At 45.2% G+C, this 20,984-nt stretch overlaps 1 protein-coding gene across 1 annotated transcript in view; it reads right to left on the bottom strand.

The window, feature by feature from the left end:
* COL5A3 (collagen type V alpha 3 chain) overlaps window positions 1-20,984 on the bottom strand; it is a 307,612-nt gene that overhangs the window by 63,025 nt on the left and 223,603 nt on the right. The window contains exons 27-38 of the mRNA XM_075346486.1: window positions 16,393-16,437; window positions 16,056-16,109; window positions 13,191-13,298; window positions 12,723-12,776; window positions 11,457-11,510; window positions 11,279-11,323; window positions 9,761-9,814; window positions 9,556-9,600; window positions 5,582-5,635; window positions 4,404-4,457; window positions 3,896-3,949; window positions 3,706-3,813 (exon numbers count right to left, since the gene is read on the bottom strand). Of these exons, the coding sequence (XP_075202601.1) occupies window positions 3,706-3,813; window positions 3,896-3,949; window positions 4,404-4,457; window positions 5,582-5,635; window positions 9,556-9,600; window positions 9,761-9,814; window positions 11,279-11,323; window positions 11,457-11,510; window positions 12,723-12,776; window positions 13,191-13,298; window positions 16,056-16,109; window positions 16,393-16,437 (729 nt within the window). The remainder of the gene's footprint in view (window positions 1-3,705; window positions 3,814-3,895; window positions 3,950-4,403; window positions 4,458-5,581; window positions 5,636-9,555; window positions 9,601-9,760; window positions 9,815-11,278; window positions 11,324-11,456; window positions 11,511-12,722; window positions 12,777-13,190; window positions 13,299-16,055; window positions 16,110-16,392; window positions 16,438-20,984) is intronic.

Genomic DNA, 20,984 nt, shown 5'->3' with positions numbered 1-20,984 from the left:
TCTGCTACATACAGACAAACACATACAACTCTGCTACATACAGACAAACACATACAACTCTGCTACATACAGACAAACACATACAACTCTGCTACATACAGACAAACACACACAACTCTGCTATATACAGACAAACACATACAACTCTGCTACATACAGACAAACACATACAACTCTGCTACATACAGACAAACACATACAACTCTGCTACATACAGACAAACACATACAACTCTGCTACATACAGACAAACACATACAACTCTGCTACATACAGACAAACACATACAACTCTGCTACATACAGACAAACATACAACTCTGCTACATACAGACAAACACACACAACTCTGCTACATACAGACAAACACATACAACTCTGCTACATACAGACAAACACATACAACTCTGCTACATACAGACAAACACATACAACTCTGCTACATACAGACAAACACATACAACTCTGCTACATACAGACAAACACATACAACTCTTCTACATACAGACAAACACATACAACTCTGCTACATACAGACAAACACATACAACTCTGCTACATACAGACAAATACACACAACTCTGCTGCTCTGTGGGGCCTGCACCCGCGGCTCGGCGGGGGGGGGGGGGATTGGCAGGGCATACATCTGGGGGGTTAGAAGCAGCTCATCGGGGCCCATAATGGGGAGGCGGGGAGGGCATTTACCCGATTAGGTCACGGTGGAGAGGGGGCCCACACAGCGCCGGACAGAAGCTCGCCTCCTTCATCTGTGGGACTGAGAAGGCGGTAGCTCCGCCCACAGATGAAATTCAAAACAGGATGTCTGCGCGCCTTAAAGTGACGGCGCCGCAGATTGCTGCCGAGGTATGATATATATGATATATCCGGCTGTATATCCGGCGTATAAGACGACCCCCCACTGTAGCCATTATTTTAAGGGGGTAAAAAGTCGTCTTATACGCCAGTATATACGGTACTTTTTTTGTGACTGGAATAAGCGCAATAGATGCCAACAGAAAACAAACATCTGTGGAAAAAGTTGATCTACTTTGTTGGAATTTTTTAATTATTGTTGGGTGTGATTGTTAAAAAGTCCTTTATTCCAAACAGATCTAGAGCCCATAGACAGAAGCACAGAACAGATCACATAATGATAGAGATTAAGCACCTGGCTGTAATGCCTTTCTCCTGTGATCTGTCAGTCTGGTTCAGTCTCTGTCCAGGTTCTGATCTTCTTTTGTTTGTGTTCAGTCCTTTTCTGCCAGCAGGTGTTTTCCATTATGTAATGCTGCCTGCCCTATCATCTGGCGGGTGTAACTGTTTTAAGTTTCCCTTGGCTTCTCTTTCCCGCTGGTGATATTGTGACATGGACCCTGCTTTGATTCACAGCCTTTCAGCCTATTGTTAGGCGGGCTTTGCACACTGCGACATCGGTAACAATGTGTTACCGATGCTGCAGCGATAGTCCCCGCCCCCGTCGCAGGTGCGATATCTTGTGATTGCTGCCGTAGCGAACATTATCGCTACGCCAGCTTCACATGCACTCACCTGCCCTGCAACGTCGCTCTGGCCGGCGACCCGCCTCCTTATTAAGGGGGCGGGTCGTGCGGCGTCATAGCGACGTCACACGGCAGGCGACCATTAGAAGCGGAGGGGCGGAGATGAGTGGGATGTAAACATCCCGCCAACCTCCTTCCTTCCGCATTGGCGGCCGGGACGCAGGTAGATGCTCCTCGCTTCTGCAGCTTCACACACAGCGATGTGTGCTACCGCAGGAACGACGAACAACATCGTAACATCGGTCATTTCCAAATTATGGAAATGACCGACGCTACACCGATGATACAATTATGACGCTTTTGCGCTCGTTAATCGTATTAAAAAGGATCTGCACACTACAATATCGACTGCGACGCCGGATGTGCATCACTTTCGATTTGACCCCACCAACATCGCACCTGTGATGTCGTAGTGTGCAAAGTGTCCCTTACTGTCTGGCACATTCTTATCTATTTTAGTTCTACTTATTTTTTACGCTGCACCTTCCCTCAGATTCTTTAAGAGGTATGTGATACCCTTGATGGCCGATTAGGCAGTGAAGGTCCAAGTGGTCATCTTAGTCACCCGGTTAGGGTTGTTTCAGTCTGTGCAGGATCCTTTAGGGACTGCACAGCTGGGACCTCTAGTCTGTGCAAGAACCTGGTGATTAAGGTGTAGTTGTAAGGAGTGAGACCTTCTTTTACTTTATTTTTTTCATGTGTGCGCATAACATTGGCCTACTTATATTGGCTTTATCACCCTACTTTTGGGGAATCTGTGGGTTTCCTCTTTACGGATCTTACTAACCCATTTTCTGAGGTATCTTTACGGCATGTCAGATGATTCATTTGTTTGGTGCTTTGGGATGAATAATTGGCCACATCTTACAAGTTTTTGAAAACCCATTCTAGGGAAACATGGAAAAATAATAAGTAAAGCTTTCTCAACTGGAGAAAGACAAGGAAGGACTCTACCAAAGACAAAACAAAGTTGGCCATACATGAAGAGAACTTTTTGACAGCCAGAAATACCAAATTAGAGGCCAATTTTTGCTCAACATTGCCATCTCTTCGTCACAGGACCAAATGTAATAGATTTCACCCAAAGGAAGGTATCTTAAAAAATTGGATTGTTTCTATCACTATCAACTCTTGTTGTTAAAAAGTCATTCATACCAAACAACAGATCTGTATACCATTGACAAAGCCACAGCCAGGTCACAAGCAATGATAGAGATCAAGCAGACATTTTATGACTTTATCGTCCAAACTGACGAAAGTCATTCCAAAAATCTTAAATTCCTAATGTATGGCCACCAGCCAAAAATGGCAAACATCTGATAGAGTAGCTCTCGTGGCGAAAACCCAACCTACAATCATAGACCTTATAGTGTTGCCAATTCATAGTGTTGCCAATTTTTGACCACCTATATAACTGTTTTTTATATTTTGTGGAAGTTTGTGAACACCTGTCAGGTTTCCGGGTTTTCCAGTCCTCTTTTGAAAGAGCTTGCCCTCGGTTAACATGGAGTTTTATGTTCTGTTGCCCTACTTCCTGTCCAGCTGCTTAAAAGGCCGCCTCTAAGCCTAGTCCAGTGCCTGAGTATACTGCTTGCTGTGTGCTCCTGCTTTACTGCTGCTGCTAGTTGATTACCTTTGGATCCTCCTGAAAATCTACCGACCGACTCTGGACCACACCCGGTTTCTTCAAACTGTGCCCGGACTCCGTCTGCCGTCTTTGGTCAGCACGTCTGCCCGGTTTCTTCCGGTTCGTAACCATTCTGGACTTTCATCCCGTACGGACACTTCTGGACTTTACCGCTTACCCCTTGTGTCCCGGCTGCGGCGCATTTAGGCCTTCCGGGGTTGATTGCCGGACAGTCCCTGTATAGGGGTTCGCTCTGGTGGTCTCCCTGGGGGAGTCCGGTGCGTGGCCCCGGGAATTCCCTCCGCTCCGTTTCGGGAAGGTATTTCGTGTGTTTGTTCTGCTGTGTTTGTTCTGCTGTGTTTGTTCCGTTGTGTATCTACCGTGGTTACATATCATAAACATCTTGTACCACAAACTCGTCTCTGGCTGTCATTGCCCTAACGCTATCGAAATCCTCATAAACATACAATAGTATTACAACACCTTTTAAACATAATCAGAGTTTGAGAATAGGACCTTACCTTAGCACCTTCCCGTCCGGCAGCACCTGGCAATCCATGCTCACCGGGAGATCCTGGTGATCCTGGGTGTCCTCGCTCTCCCATGGGGCCGGTTTCTCCAGATTTGCCCTAATTAAGAGAACCTAAATAATCCTGTTTTCCAAGGATATAGATATAATATCTCAATTGTTTTTGTAGATAACATACATACCTGTGGCCCCACAACTCCAGCTGGCCCCGGAAGACCAGTTTTGCCTTGAAAGCCCTGTTATATTAGATAGGGAAACAAAAATGTCAGGTTTCTGGTGGTAAGTAAAAAAATATTAGCAATATAGATACTAGATCTCCATTTCATTTCTAATGTCCAACTACCCCTTGTTCTTCTAAGAGTACGAGGAAGGCTTGGGCTGTACAGCTGACACAAGACATCTGAAGTCACAAGATTGTGAGAGTCTCAGAGGCCCAATTATAGTCACCAGGAGACTTTTGTCATTGTGTTGACACCAAAGTTTGTGAACTAAATCAATGTTTACCACCATTTATTAAATTTTTTTAGGCTCAACACTAAAACTTAAAAAAATGAGAAATGGGAGGCGTTGTTAACTTTTTGGTGTTAAGTATAACATGACAAATTCTTTTTACCAGAATAACCCAAAAGAACGAGTATCCAAACATTTTACAACAGTAGATTTCATGACATACAACATAATAGAACTCACCGGCTCTCCTCGTGTTCCAGCATGCCCCGGTAAGCCATCTTTCCCGGGGACGCCCTGATAAGAAAGTGTAGATATCAGTTAGAGCAGACAAACTGATGATTCATTGATAACTCACAAAAAAAAAAAACAACTACTGACAACACCACTTAAAAGTGTCGTCCACCCTGGCCAATTAATTTTCGTCCAATCTGGCCAATTCATTCTTGTTGGAATGTTTTGGTACTATCCCATCAAGACATCCAATGATCAGCTGTGATCTCTGGCGGAACCTAAGGCGGGCTTTGCACACTACGACATCGCAGGTGCGATGTCGGTGGGGTCAAATTGAAAATGACGCACTTCCGGCATCGCATGCGACATCGTAGTGTGTAAAGGCTCGATGATACGATTAACGAGCGCAAAAGCGTCATAATCATATCATCGGTGCAGCGTCGGCGTAATCCATGATTACGCTGATGCGACGGTCCGATTTTGTTCCTCGCTCCTGCGGCTGCACACATCGCTGTGTGTGAAGCCGCAGGAGCGAAGAACATCTCCTACCTGCGTCACTGCGGCTTCCATAGGATATGCGGAAGGAAGGAGGTGGGCGGGATATTTACATACCACTCATCTCCGCCCCTCCGCTCCTATTGGCCGCCTGCCGTGTGACGTCGCAGTGACACCATACGACCCGCCCCCTTAATAAGGAGGCGGGTCGCCGGCCAGAGCGACGGTCACAGGACGGGTGAGTCCATGTGAAGCTGCCGTAGCGATAATGTTCGCTACGGCAGCTATCACAAGGATATCGCAGTTGCGACGGGGGCGGGGACTATCGCGCTCGGCATCGCAGCATCGGCTTGCGATGTCGTAGTGTGCAAAGTGCCCCTAAAAGTAAGTGTTCAATTTCTCTGCAGCACCACCAAGTGGGGAAATGAAACATTACATGGTGCCCCTTTGCAATCAATGCTCTGTCTTTGAATGTTGGACATGATGGGTCCTCCAGAGAGAGAGAAGCTCAGGGTACATCATCTCTACTCTGGTGGTCTTGAACAGTAGACCTCAATGGTTGAAGGGCTTATACTGAGTTAGAAAGGATAGGCAATAAGTTGACAATCGCTTTTTGCTTGGTTGAATCTCCAAGAATTATGGTCGACTTGCAATCCGAAATCTGATATCAGAATATCGTGATCTTTACTTACGTTGGGTCCTTTCGGTCCTGCAAATCCAACTGGTCCTTGAGGTCCCATTGGTCCCTACAAAGACAAAAATAAATGAGTTTGTATATTCAGAAGGACAAAGATAGGAACGGTAAATGTGGTTATAGGAAAGAGAGTGGAACATTCCTGATGGGTCACTCCTCTGGGAAGCTGCACCCATCTCCAGAACAATGATTCTCCAAGCCCCATCCTACCACTCTATTCACTTCTATGGGAGTGACACAAAGAGCCAAGCAAGCAACCTCAGCTGTTTCCATAACTTTCATAAAAGTGAAAGGAGATAGTAGAGGACATGGGCCAAAACTTCTTCATTTATTCTCTGTCTGGCAGTGTACTGGTTGGAGGACCCTTATTCTTAAAGGTGTTTTCTGATTTAAACACCCCCCCCGGCTGCAGAAATGTAAAAAAATGAAACAACCAATCACTGCTTTTGTCACCCTACCAAGGTCCATCACTGATTGTCTGCCACTGCTACCAGCGTCTGCTATAATCCGCAACACTGACGTCATATTGACAAAGCAGCAGCCAATCATAGAGCTTAGTGGTTCTGAGCAGATTAAACTGTCATTTCCAGTAGAGCCCATGAAATCACTGATTGGCTACAGCACTAAGGATGTCACGTCAGCGCTGCAGACAATAACAGACACTGGGCACAGCAGCAGAGACTAAGCACTGGACCGGGAAGGGTGAATTATGCACAGTTGTTTTCTTTAAACAAATTTAAAACCAGAAAACCTCTTTAATATCGGTGTGAATCTCAAGATGTGACCCGTGTCTATTGGACATTTACGACATACCTTCCCAGTATATCTCTAGGGTTAGAATACCCCTCTTATTATTAACCCCTTGGCGACATCCACAGTACATGTGCGGCAGATGGGGGCCTGGATAAGCCATATGTGACTGGGCTTCAAGGATGACCGGTAATTGTACATTAGACCACAATACTACGGATTTACAGCATATTGTATAGGACAGAGGTCTCAAACACAAGGCCCGTGGGCCACATGCGGCCCCTCAGGCTGCATCTTGCGGCCCGCAGGCACGTGCCTCCCTTGACGTTCACGGCCGGTGCAGTGTGCGCAGCCGTCACTGCTCACTGCTTTATTTCAGATGAACGTTTTATTGCTGCCTCTGCCGCGCAGTCAGGCTCTTTCTGCACTATTCCAATGGCTGCCGCTGGCCAATCAGAGAAAAGCAGCTGATGCGTATGACATCACATGCTTGCATCTGATTGGCTGGCGGCCACCATTGTAATAGTGGAGAGAGAGCTTGACTCTGCGCAGCGGCGGCAAAATATTCATCTGAATTTCAGATGAAACACTGACAGCGGCCGCGATAGTCAAGGGGGGCTTATGCCTGTAGGCCATAAGCAGCAGGGAAGAGGACGCCAAGGTAATGGGGGACAGGTGAGAAGAATGTGTGTGTGTGTGTGTGTGTGTTTGTGTGTGTGTGTTTAATGGCACAATAGGAAACCAGGATGGGACTTTGCTAGTGTGTGTGTGTGTGTGTGTGTGTGTGTAGAATGGCACAATAGGGAACCAGGATGGGACATTGCTAGTGTGTGTGTGTGTGTGTGTGTGTGTGTGTGTGTGTGTGTGTGTGTGTGTGTGTGTGTGTGTGTGTGCGTGCGTGCGTGCGTGCGTGCGTGCGTGTGTGCAGAATGGCACAATAAGAAACCAGGATGGGGCATTGCTACAAAAAGAGGATCATTAAAGGGGATATTACTACAAGAAGAGGACCTGCATAGGCACATTAGTAAAAGGGGACAAGTTTGGGCACATTACTACAGAATGGAGTCAAAGGTGGGGCACATTAATAAAAGGGGACAAGGTTGAGCACATTACTACAGGATGTGGCACATTACTACAGGATGGGAACAAGGATGGGGCACATTAGTAAAAGGGGACAAGGAGGGGGCAGATTACTACAGAATAGGGACGAAGGTGAGGCGCATTAGTAAAAGAGGACAAGGTTGAGCACATTACTACAGAATGGGGTCAAGGATTGGGCACATTACTACAGGATGGGGTCAAGTATGGGGCACATAAGTTAAAGGGGACAAGGCTGGGGCACGTTAACACAGGATGCGGACCAGGATGGGAACATTACTTCAAGAAGGGGAACAGTATGGGGGACATTACTAAAAGATGTTGACCAAAATGACTATATATACAGTATATATATATATATTTATACACACAGTATATACACACAGTATATATATATATATATATATTTATTTACAAAAAAGTGCACGTTTGATATAAAAACGAGCAAAAAATGTTCAAAACCAGTGGTCCAAATGGTGTAGAGAAAAAAAGATGCTACCAATAAAAATGTCACTTTGACCTGCAATCAATGCAGGCCCCCAAATTATTTTTTTTTCTAGGTGCAGCCCATACACCCATCCGAGTTTCAGAGCCTTGGTATGGGGATCGATCAATTCCAAGGTCAGGTCACCAAAAGAGACTAATTAAAAGATAAAAAAAATAAAACTTAAAAAAAGTATAAAAAAAATCTAAGTTTTAATTATTTTATCATAAATTTCTCTTTTCCCCCAAATGTAAATAACAATATCTAAAAAAAATAAAAAAAATAACATTTAATAATGCTGCATGGGAAACAATAAATAATCTTCCCAAATGGTGAATACTGAAACAGAAAAAAAATCCAAAATAGCTGAATCACTTTCAGATTCTCAAATATATAAATGTCAAAAATATTTACAGCTCAGAAAATGGTGATTAAAGCCCAAATTTTTGGCAATTTTAAGTAGTAAAAGCAAAAATAATCCTTATAAATCTGGTATCACTATAACTGTACTGACCCATGGAATGTAGAATGTAGAAATAAATATATTTTTTTTCAATTCCACCTCTTTTTCTACAGTTATTGCATATTCACAAAGTAATCAGCATATATTGTTACACTGAATGCAATTGTGGAGCCCCTGAGGCTTCAGTTGCCACAGGGTACTGCATCCCTCTTAAGATGTAGTACTCATCCTGGGTAAGGAGAAGTTAATCGCTGGTGTTTCTCACATTCACACACCAAACAAAGTTAGGTGCTTTCCCACCGGGAGGATAGCCTGGGGTAGATAGGGGGGTGGCCATCACGAACCATGGGACTTTCCCGGTCACTAGGACAACCACCTGGGGGGCGGGCACCCCTTGGGGAAAAGGAAGGAGCATCTTTACACTTAGTCAGTCAACCCCGGGCACAACTTGGGGTAGGGAGCACAGTCAGAACCTCGGTCCAATCTCCTATTACCTCACACTTCTGGGAGCGCCATAGGACCCGCGGCTTGGAGCAGGTAGCTCAGCCCGAGTTCTCTACAGATACAGGGGATTCCAGGGTCTGCGGAGAGTGTAGGAAACACCCGCAGTCCATTCCACATTCCACCTACACCTGGATTAGAGGGACCCCAACCAGAAAGGACTCACAGTGGGATCACCAGCAGTGACCTCGAATTGCTCGGGATCGACTGGGGCCCAAAGCGGCGGTGACCGGTATCTCCTGAACTAACTGGAACTGTGAGTAAAAAAACCTGAAACCCGCATAGACTGTGTCCGCCTGTCCTTGCCGGCGCATGCGCCCTGCACTTAGGCGCCAGCCATCACTACTCCCCTCATCCTCCTCCCCGAGGCCCGCTTCACCTGTGGGGAGCAGAAACCATCCACCCCGGAGTACAGCGACAGCAGCGGTGGCTAATCCCTGGCCGCTTACCGCAGGTGGCGTCATGAGACAAACTATCCACATCTTCCTCCAATCAGTTCCCCCCCTCCGTGGATACCTCAGGGTCACGAAACCGAGCAGGGCCACCCATGACATCCCCTGACCCTCACCGGCCCGGTGATGAGTATCTTCCCCGACCCCGTGGTGTGCTCCACAATGACTGAGTCAAAATTGGGTGTTGCGGAGATTGATTTAGTGTCCAGCAGAACATAACTCACCTGATCACCAGCTGATCCTGGAACACCATCGTGACCAGAGTCACCCTGCAAAATAAAGGTGAATCTCAATGACATTGGTATTGTACCAAGAAGGTTTACTTTGGCTCTCGACAACAGCGATCACCCATAAACGTCTTACATCCATAAAGGACACTGATCCTAATTCTTGCAGACGAGTCTAAACTCAAGCTGGAGGAATGCTCACCTTCAGACCCGGCTTTCCAGTTGGTCCTCGTTGACCTCTTTCACCTCTGGTACCCTAAAGCAACATCATAAAGAGACATAAGTCATAGTATCATAGTATCATAGTTTTTAAGGTTAAAGGGAGACTCTAAGTCCATCTAGTTCAACCCGTAGCCTAACATGTTGATCCAGAGGAAGGCAAAAAAACCCCAATGTGGCAAACAAGTTCCAATGGGGAAAAAATTTCCTTCCTGACTCCACATCCGGCAATCAGACTAGTTCCCTGGATCAATACCCTGTCATAAAATCTAATATACATAACTGGTAATATTAAATTTTTCAAGAAAGGCATCCAGGCTCTGCTTAAATGTTAGTAGTGAATCACTCATTACAACATCATGCGGCAGAGAGTTCCATAGTCTCACTGCTCGTACAGTAAAGAATCCTCGTCTGTGATTATGATTAAACCTTCTTTCCTCAAGACGTAGCAGATGCCCCCGTGTTCCAGTCGCAGGCCTAGGTGTAAAAAGATCTTTGGAAAGGTCTCTGTACTGTCCCCTCATATATTTATACATTGTGATTAGATCCCCCCTAAGCCTTCGTTTTTCCAAACTAAATAACCCCGAGTTTAATAACCTGTCTTGGTATTGCAGCCCACCCATTCCTCTAATAATCTTGGTCGCTCTTCTCTGCACCCTCTCCAGTTCAGCTATGTCCTAAGTCAAGATTTAGGGCTCAATCCCGAGTGCTTCTCTACCACGTTTAAGCCCATTTTGGAGAGAGAAGGTCAAGGGAGCAAAAGGAAAAAGAAGACATAAAACCTTTAAATCAATTTAGTTATGTAGAATGATTATTATTAAAGGGGCATTCTCACTTTATTAAATTGCTTTTGTTAGACAGACAGCATTAAAATGAACAAGTTTGCAGTTGCCTTGCTATTTCTATCTGCTGTCATTGTCATGCTGTAAGAGCTTTTATCTTACATAGCGTACAGCTGGATCTTGGCCACTAATGCCTGCCCAAACCCTGGTCAAGCGAGCATAGAATTTCCTCTTCCAAAAGAGGAGTTAACTCCTAGCATATCAGCCACTTATCTCCAGCCCATTGATTGCTATACAGCAATTAGCTTCTCATCTCCATACCTTCCCTTTTAGCTTCTGAAAAGCTGTTATTATAAATCTGGTCAAATCATCGGCCTCCAGCATTGACAGCTTTCATGGTTTTCACTTTCCCAAACGTCCTGAGCTATGTACTTGTTCAAATGCCTTGTTATCTCTATGTGTAAATATAGTGCTAAGTGTGTACTCCAGAATAAAGCACTGATAGCTGGATGTGTTAGAGCAAAACCTAGGTTGAGCTTTATAGTTCTATTACAACAGCTCTACTATTCACCAGAACTGTCACTCAAAGAGGAGAGCCTACCCTGCCAGAAACCAGGAAGTAAGGAGACTGGAAAACTGTGTGCTGCTCAAGAGACAACTTGAAAATAACCCTTCCTTGTAAAGTAAGTTTATGATATCACAATATCTAATGTTCTTACCGAGGGACCCCGGGTTCCAGCTTGTCCAGGTTGACCACCTCTTCCCTATATGGAAGGAAAACAGAAAGAAATGGTAAGAAGGAGCTTCTTGTTTCCCTTGTTTCCATCTCACCTTCACTCTATGGTCTGATTTAGGTTTCCTAGAAATTTCCCACAGGAAGGTTTTAATAAAACTTACCCGCTTGCCTTTTTCTCCAGTCATACCCAATGGTCCAGGAAATCCAACGGACCCCTACAAGGTGAATTTAGTATACTAATCATTTCCTAGTTTGGTACACTACTTATAGAATATCCAAAATATAATTTATGTAGTATTGAGAAAAAGATAAAATCTATACCGGTCAAAAGAGCCCAAAAAAATACATAAAACCGTAAAATCAATTTAGTTATGGAGAATGATTATTAAAGAGGTATTCTCACATTACTAAATTGATTCAGCTAGATGGAGAGCATGAAAATGAGCAAGTTTTCAATTGTCTTGCTTTTTTTTATCTCCTGTCATTCTCCTGCTGTAAGAGCTTTTATCTTTCATAGTGTAGCGCTAGAGCTTGGCCACTAATGTCTGCCCAGACCCTGGTCAAGCTAGAAATAGAGGTCCTCCACTGTAGCCAATAAAGGGGGTCCCTAAGTAGGGGACCACAGTTTTTGACCTTTATCTGACTTAACAGGTCATATGGACAGGGGTTGATATATTTGTTTGACCTCTTTTTTTTCTCCTCATATAAAAAGTTGCATGCCCATAGTATAGCCATAGGGCCCCTGCGCAACAAAAGTTCCCCTTTACTGAGAATGAGGTTCTCTCCATAGACTTCTGTTCTAGTAAAATTGATTATACACCTTATTCACTCATTTTGAAAACATCTATTTCTTCCGATATTCGCCATGATTTTTTTTTAGCCGAGTCTGCATGGGAAGAGTGCAATGGGATACTGATGGACAGCTCTGATTGAGTGTGGTCCTTCTCTCTTACATCTACCCTTGTAGGAGATTCGGGCCACATCCATACAAATTAGATGGTCCGCCAACCTTACGAAAAGTAGCAGGTTCGATTGACATTCATCTACTGTGTACAGGCACTTGAGGTTCTTCAGAGATTTGCTAACTCTTTCCATTAAGATGAGGATACGCCGCTTTTGCCTGGGTTGCACATAGTTCCACCTCTGAGGAGTTACTTAAAGTATCAAGACTAGATAGATACGGCAACTCAGTTGATTATAGAAAACAAATTTGGGCTAATTCAGCTGAGGTTTTCTCAAAATGACCTTTCTGGCCTACAGCTTTGGTATTTAATAGGTGCAGATATTTAGGATCCTAGTTGTGACCTTGACCTCTGAACCTCCTAGTGTTAAACTTCTATTTAGATACAATCATTATGAGTACTCTAGATCTTGGTAGCCATTCTCTTTATGTCAATCCCCATGGTTTTTTTTCCGGCAACTCTTACCTTTGCCCCTTGGCGTCCAGGATATCCTGGAAGACCGGGAACTCCAAGTTTTCCCTGGAGGTATAAAATGCAGAGTACAACATGAAGAAACTGGGAAAAATATGTGCATTGTGCATATAAAGGAATATATTTGTGGAGACCACCAAATGGAAAGCAAAAATGATTCTTAGCATTATTGAATTAGAAGTGTATGACCAACACATGTGCCTGTCAATCAAATAGTGGCCTCCAACTTGTGATTTTCCAGTGTGTCGGCTCTCAGGCCATGGATGAAGTTGTCATTTTGCAACAGCTGAAAAGCTACAGGTCGGAGATCACTGCCTGAGTATGTAGTGTCTAAGAGTTCTTAGCATGTATAGAAGAAAAAAGTATATTTGACTAATGGAAGATCAGTGAATATGGAAAAAATTATATTCGGCTAACAGATGATCAATCAATCTGTAATAGGAATGGTAAAAATATACTGACCTTCTCCCCAGGAATCCCAGAAGCCCCTATCTCTCCAAAAGGTCCAGATTGACCCTTTGGTCCTTCAGGACCATCTTCACCACGTCCTCCTAGAACTCCAGGGTCACCCTATAAAGAAAACCAAAAAATAACGAATATAATTGGGACCCAACCATGATTTTTGCTGAGTTATCACCCAATATAATTTTCACAGAAGAAGCAAGGACGCCATGAGAAATATATACAGATCAAGTCTATGATGTCCTCTACCCATCATGGAAGAACACAATTACAGCACTAAGTGTTTTGCATAAAACATTGGCTTCTTTAATTACAATAGCTGATTGGTGAGACCAGTATTGGAATAAAGGTCCTTAGTGTCTTGGGTGTGTCATGGTTGACAGATAACCCTGTGGTGTCTGGCTGCAGAGGGTCGCTGCATTTGGCTGCCCAAACTGCTCCTTGATATTCGATTCTTTCTTCCTGGGTGTGAATGGCGTTCTATGTACCTTCTCTGTTAGGGTTTACTCTTACCCCTTTAGGACCTTGCAGACACCTTGGCAATTCAGCTGCTAAACCTTATCTCCATTCCCTGTGTCTATATACACATGCATTTCCCCTTGGTTTGTTGCCAGTGATAGTTTACTCCTATACTGTTCATATTGCAAGCATTCGGCTTGAAATCTCCTGTCTTAACACATTGTATGTTGCTGTCATTCTCCCAAAGTCATTTTGTAGACAAGTTGTCTGTTTGCATCCCCTATTAGTTTTCCCATGTGTTTTTTAAGTCTTAGTGGGGTTGGCTCATCCAGTCCGGTCACTACCTAGGGCCTATTTCAGAATCAGCCAGGGCCTAGGTATCCTGATCAGCGTATAGGGACGGAACCTATCTAGGGACATAAGGGGAGCCAGGGGCCAGCGGAGGGTTTTACCAGGGGGTCACCATCTTTCTCCGTCCGTAGAGACAGGGTTTCCCTCTTCCTCCGTTCATCTGGTGTTCCCCCATACCTAGTGTGAAACTTAGGCCTACTAGAAAATATGATTCAGAAGGTCCTGGGAACACTGGAGGATCCTCTATTACTATAGTTGGCCATTTTGACCCTTTGTGGGTTCTTTATCTTTCAGCTGTGTGTTTTTTTTTGTATATGCTAATCCTTTTTGAGTTAAATTAGTTTATTGTGATTCACTAATGTATGTCAGTGATCTTTTAACCTATTTCACTTTTAGTGCTGTATTGGACTACAATCAAAATGAGAACTGCCATCTGATGCAGGTCATGAATAGATGGTCCTAATTGTCATACTTATCACATGGACCTAAAGGCCCCGTCACACTAAGCAACATCGCTAGCAACATCGCTGCTAACGAACAACTTTTGTGACGTTGCTAGTGATGTCGCTGTGTGTGACATCCAGCAACAACCTGGCCCCTGCTGTGAGGACGTTGGTTGTTGCTGAATGTCCTGGGCCATTTTTTAGTTGTTGCTGTCCTGCTGTGAAGCACAGATCGCTGTGTGTGACAGCGAGACAGCAACAACTAAATGTGCAGGCAGCAGGAGCCGGCTTCTGCGGAGGCTGGTAACCACAGTAAACATCGGGTAACCAAGAAGCCCTGTCCTTGGTTACCCGATATTTACCTTTGTTACCAGCCTCCGCCGCTCTCACTGTCAGTGCCGGCTCCTGCTCTGTGTACATGTAATTAATTAATTAACCCGATGTGTGCTGTAGCTAGGAGAGCAGGGAGCCAGCGCTAAGCATTGTGCGCTGCTCCCTGCTCTGTGCACATTTAGCTGCAGTACACATCGGTAATTAACCCGATGTGTGCTGTAGCTAGGAGAGCAGGGAGCCAGCGCTAAGCATTGTGCGCTGCTCCCTGCTCTGTGCACATTTAGCTGCAGCACACATCGGGTAATTAACCCGATGTGTGCTGTAACTAGGAGAGCAGGGAGCCAGCGCTAAGCATTGTGCGCTGCTCCCTGCTCTGTGCACATTTAGCTGCAGCACACATCGGGTAATTAACCCGATGTGTGCTGTAACTAGGAGAGCAGGGAGCCAGCGCTCAGTGTGCGCTGCTCCCTGCTCTCTGCACGTGTAGCTGCGTGCGCTGGTAACCAAGGTAAATATCGGGTTGGTTACCCGATATTTACCTTAGTTACCAAGCGCAGCATCTTCCACGCAGCGCTGGGGGCTTGTCACTGGTTGCTGGTGAGCTCACCAGCAACTCGTGTAGCGACGCTCCAGCGATCCCTGCTAGGTCAGGTTGCTGGTGGGATCGCTGGAGCGTCGCAGTGTGACATCTCACCAGCAACCTCCTTGCAACTTACCAGCGATCCCTATCTTTGTTGGGATCGCTGGTAAGTTGTTTAGTGTGACTGGACCTTAAGAGTCTGTCCCTCAAGACCTACAGATCTATTTATATGGAAAATGTTGGGCACAGGTTTGATGGCACGGAAGAACCCTTTTTCCAATTAATGGGAACCTATGGAGTTCAGGTCCTGAGACAGCCCGTAATGGTCCTGATTCCTCCTGGGCCAGGACTTGGTACATGATGAGAACTTTTACTTACACTAGCTGTAAATAGGAATTAAAGAGCAGTAATCAAAAAAATATATTGACTATGGTGGCTTTTTTCTCTCTCATGCAGAGCCCAGAATGCCAGCCGTTTATCACTTACCCTCAGGGTCGGCATGAGCACCCGGCACACATGGGCAAATGCCGGGACCCTGGATAGCTGGGAGAGGCCACTCACAGTCTTCAGTTCAGTTGTGAATTTGTCTTTAAATATGTATGTGTATGTATCTGTGTATGTGCGTCTCTACGTGTGGATGGGACCCACTGAGACTCGTTCACCCGGGGCCCACAAAAACCTGGAGCCGGCCCTGCTTACCCTGTCTCCCTTAAGTCCCATATCGCCTTTGGAGCCTGGAAATCCATCTTCTCCCTATAATATAAAAAAAAATTGGATCTCTTTAGAGAAGCATTCTAGATCAGTCAATCATAACAGAAGTGATCTCTAACTGCACTGGTTATGAATGTACTTTTTTAAAATTTTATTTCCAATATAAAAATATCCAAAATATTGATCAGGATTGTATTAGACAAGATAAAGGCACACTATCTATTATGGTGTAAATTCTTTTTTTTATTTGGGGTGTTTCCTGTAAGCTATTTTGTCTTCAATTCTTATAATTTTTTCTTCATCGCCTACCCAACACATCTCTTACCTTTTCACCTTTGCTTCCTTTAGGTCCTCTCACTCCAAAGGCTCCCTATAAAGTAAGTCAAAAAGCGCAATTTAGTCATAATTAACCCAAATTTCATGTTGGAAATAGGTTTTTCTGAGCATCTATAAGACCTGGAATATAAAATTATCTTCATTGCACAAGTTTTTGGTAAGTTTTCCATTAAACATGGGTAAATATCAATCCACTACCCCATCCACGTCTAACACAGTCATGTGGTTTCTGGCCATAGAAGGTCACAGCGTCTGGCTGAGCAGAATGCTCCCTGACTTTCCATTATTTCTGCTGTCAGTATTCGTTGGTATAGGTAGTTTTCCTGCAGGATTCATCTCTCTCCCTTTTTGACCCAGCAGGAGCTCACCTTCAACCCAGCTGCTGACCATCAGTATTCTCTTGGTTCTTATATACCCCTTCCTTCCTTTGGACTGGTGCTGGTTATATTTTTCAGTTTCTTCAAACCTCAGTTGCAAACAGGTGACTTGTACTCCTCTGTGGTATTGTTGCTGAATAGTTTGCTGAACTTCTACCTGAGTTATGTATGGATAAGTTGTTAATGCATTTCCCCCTGTGTGTCCTCCTTGTGTCTTCTTTAGTGGTTTATGGTGTTGACGAAGAGCTCATCCCATCTGTTTCCTATTTAGGGCCCAGCACTAGGGATGCCTAGGTATCCGACTTGGCGCATAGGTGCAGAACCTATCTAGGGTGGTGAGGGACCCCAGGGACCAGCAGTAGGTTCAGTCAGGGGTCACCATCTCCCAATCCCTAGATACAAGGTTTCCCTTCCCATTTACCGTGCATTGGTACTTCCCCGTACCTAGCGCGACACTACCTCTACCCTAGGTAACCCAAAGTGCTTTGTTGGCAAAACCCGGGCAACTGGCTCCTAGGTCTCATTCCCAGTTTGACCTCCCATATTTATTGCAATGTGACCTAAGTCACAAGTTTACCTTCTTGGTTTAATAACTTAGTGGAAAAATGCCTAACAATCCTCTTCTTCAGAATTTTTTGGCCAGATGAAGACACGCAGGTAACAACCCCATCCATTGTCTTTTGAAAGGTATTGATCAGATGGAGTTATCGCTCACTGGGTAAGATTATATAGACGGTGATGCCAGTTTAGTGGGTGGTCAAGCTTAAACAAGTACCTCCACCCAATATAATTTGGTTACAGTTACTTCAGATGCCGTTTATTTTTGTCGTAGGTCAGTAAAGCTCTGTACACACTATATTTGTGGCTATTGTGGAGCTCATATGCTCAGTTAGGACCAGTATACACCAAACAGTGGCTACAGTCCGCGTGAATGCTGAGGCATCCATCCGCCCTATGAACCCATAATAGGAGATGGCATATGTTTTTTTTTCAATGTATCTGTGTAGAAAAGTGCCCTACTTCAAAAATAAAAAAATAAATATATAAATTTGGTATTGTATCCAATCCTATCTAGCAAAATCTAAAATTATATAAAAAGTATCTTAAACAGCCAGTGTGTGCTGTGTATAGCATACCACGCGTTTCGGATGTCACACTATCCTTAGTCATGATCACTGTAATTGTTCCAACCTTAGGCTCACTTCACATCAGCGGTATTTTGCCATAATGCCGGGTCCGGCACAAATGCGTTTCAGCTCCATTCATTTACAATGGTATTGCGGCAAGATGTGAAGCGAGCCTTAAAGGGAACCTGTCACCACTTTTTTGGCCTATAAGCTGCAGCCACCACCACCAAGCTCTTATATACAACATTCTAACATGCTGCATATAAGAGCCCAGGCCACTGTGAGAACATAAAAAACACTTTATAATACTTACCTAACGGTCGCGTGGTGGGCCATATGGGCATCTCTGTTCTCCGGTGCCGGCGCCGCCTCTTTTGGCCATCTTTGTTCTCCTTCTCTAGTCGCAGTGCATGACGCATCCGACGTCATCCACACTCACCGGCATTCAGGTCCTGAGCAGGCGCACTCAGGGCAGATCAAAGTATTGTAGTGCGCCTGCGCAGGACCGGCGAGTGTGTATGATGTAGATGCGTCATGCACACAGGCTTCAGAAAGAGGACGAAGATGGCCGAAGGAGGAGGCGCCAGCATCGGACAACGGAGACGCCCATATGGCCAACTGTGTGACCGTTAGGTAAGTATTATAAAGTGTTTTTTATATTCTCACAGTGGCCAGGGCTCTTATATACAGCATGTTAGAATGCTGTATATAAGAGCCCGGTGGTGGCCGCAACTTATACGCCAAAAAAGTGGTGACAGTGGTGGAATCTAAATTTTATTGCAATTTCACCGCACTTGGATTTTTGTTCCTGCTTTCCAATATATTGTATGGTAAATGAATGGTGTCATTCCAAACTACAACTTGTCCCACAAAAAAAACAAACTGTCATAGGGATGTGTAGATGGAAAAATTAAAAAATTTGGCTTATTAGATGAGATGGGAAGAAAAAAAATACAAAAGCACAAAAACTAAAAATTCCCAGGTCCATGAAGGGTTTGGTGGCCGCTGTTTTGCTTTCTACATTCCAGCAACTCTGTTTCATGACACGGCTTTCATAAGAAAAAAAATGTCAACCTCCAGTGCTTTGTGTTAGGTTATGTTTACATTGTATTTTAACCTCAAGTCAGTAGCTCCTCATTTTGAGATCAGATGTCTCCTCCGTCCCCAATTTTTCACATTTAACTTGGGTTTTTAAGTGGAATGCAAGTGCAGAGGAGTGGACTTTTTGGACCTCAAACTCGTAGGTAATTTATGCTCTGGAGTCAATACTGCAACATATAGAAAACATACAGCTTAAAACGCTATTCTACATACCAGCAGTCATCACCCAAGTCATAAGCAATCTACTCCATACCAGTAAGGCTAAGTTCACATTTCCGTTGTTTTGCATCAGTCACATGCGTCGCTTGACGCATGTGACTGATGCGCTGTACAACGGATGACAAAAGGACAGAACTCTTTGTCGGACTCCGTTGTGTGCGGGGGGCGGAGCGTGAGGGGGCGGAGTTCGGGGTGGGTGGAGCCGAGCGGGGCCGTGGCGCTGAGGACGTCAGTGCCGCGGGGACTGCAGGGATGGGGACAGGTGTGTGTGTGTGTGTGTGTGTACATGCTGAGTGCGGGAGGGGGCGGAGCCGAGCGGGGAAGTGTCAGGCTCCCTGCACAGCCAGGGTAAATATCGGGTATAAGCAAAGCACTTTTTGCTTGGTTACCCGATATTTATCTTGGTTACCAGCATACACTGCTTAGCGCTGGCTCCCTGCACCCGTAACCAGTGTAAATATCGGATAACTAACCAAAGCGCATTGCTTGGTTACCCGATGTGTATCCTGGTTACGGGGGCAGGGAGACAGAGAGAGCATGCGCAGCAAAATCCTGCGAATTGCGCTGCTCAAAAAACGTTACAGGCTGCATTGCTCCCGCCAGGCGGTCAGTTAAAAAACGTCACAATCCGTCACTAATAGAAGTCTATGGGGAAAAACTGGATTCCTGCAAAATATTTTGCAGGATACCGTATTTCCTCAAGGCGACGGCTTCTGACTGATGCAAAACAACGGAAGTGTGAACCTAGCCTTAGAGAAACGCAACTATAACACTGATGAAGCCTATCAGTTAGACTCTTCTAATAAAGAGAGGGTACCAAAACTAGAAGCTTCCAACATACAAGATAGACTAAAAAAAGAGAGGGTACCAAAACTAGAAGCTTGTGTGACGCCCTAGCATTGCCAGGTGGTCAAAGAAAAACATTCACCCGACATAACACCATCCCACATCAGGTGCCATCTGCCACAAAATCCTAGCCACCCCCCTCAGGGTAGAAAGGACACATCAGTGGGCAGGACCAGGCGGATTAGGAGCACCCACCTAGGGGTCTTGAGGATCCGGGGGCGGGAACAAGTTAAAGTTTGGAGTTTCTAGTTGGAGTTCAAAGTTGGAGGTCAAGGCTGTGCCTAGTGGAGGGTATCCAGGGTAGTGGCCCTGATCTACTGGCTAGCTGGCAAGCAGTGGACCGTGTCCAAGGGCGACGGGAGTCCGGTCGCGGGAAATCCAAAGTGGATCTGAACAGGGTTGGAGCCCACCGGTACCGACAGCGGAGATCCGGTACGGAAAACGTGCACCGGCGGGTACCTGGACCCTAGTTAGAAGACGTTTGCAAGCCCCTTCTCTAATTAACCAGGCCGGGAGCAAGGTTCCAGACATTGTTCCAGAAGTGTAGCCCAGCCCAGATAGAGCGAAACGGCAGCCCACCGTGGGGGATAAGGTATCCGCAAACACCCACTGAGATCCCAGGGGTCAGTTTTCGTGGACACGTCTCCCAACCAGAACATACCGGGAGCGGACTTCCCCGTTCCATACGGAGTTGTCCAGAATTGAGGAAAATTACAGAGTGCCGGAGGAAGGGACATCGGTACTCCAGCCGGGTGTGGGACCTGAGTACACCCGGATGCGGCAGCCGGCCACTGACACCTTGGTTTACCAACAGACTTGTGTGCAATTATTCCACAGTGAGTACACCAACATTCCCCGGTCCGGGCCGGCACGCCACCTCCGGCCTACATCACTCCCTGTGTCCTGGACTC

Source organism: Anomaloglossus baeobatrachus, chromosome 4 (genome assembly GCF_048569485.1).
Source record: "Anomaloglossus baeobatrachus isolate aAnoBae1 chromosome 4, aAnoBae1.hap1, whole genome shotgun sequence".
In the NCBI taxonomy this organism is placed as follows: domain Eukaryota; kingdom Metazoa; phylum Chordata; class Amphibia; order Anura; family Aromobatidae; genus Anomaloglossus; species Anomaloglossus baeobatrachus.
This window is presented reverse-complemented; position numbering and strand designations above follow the sequence as displayed.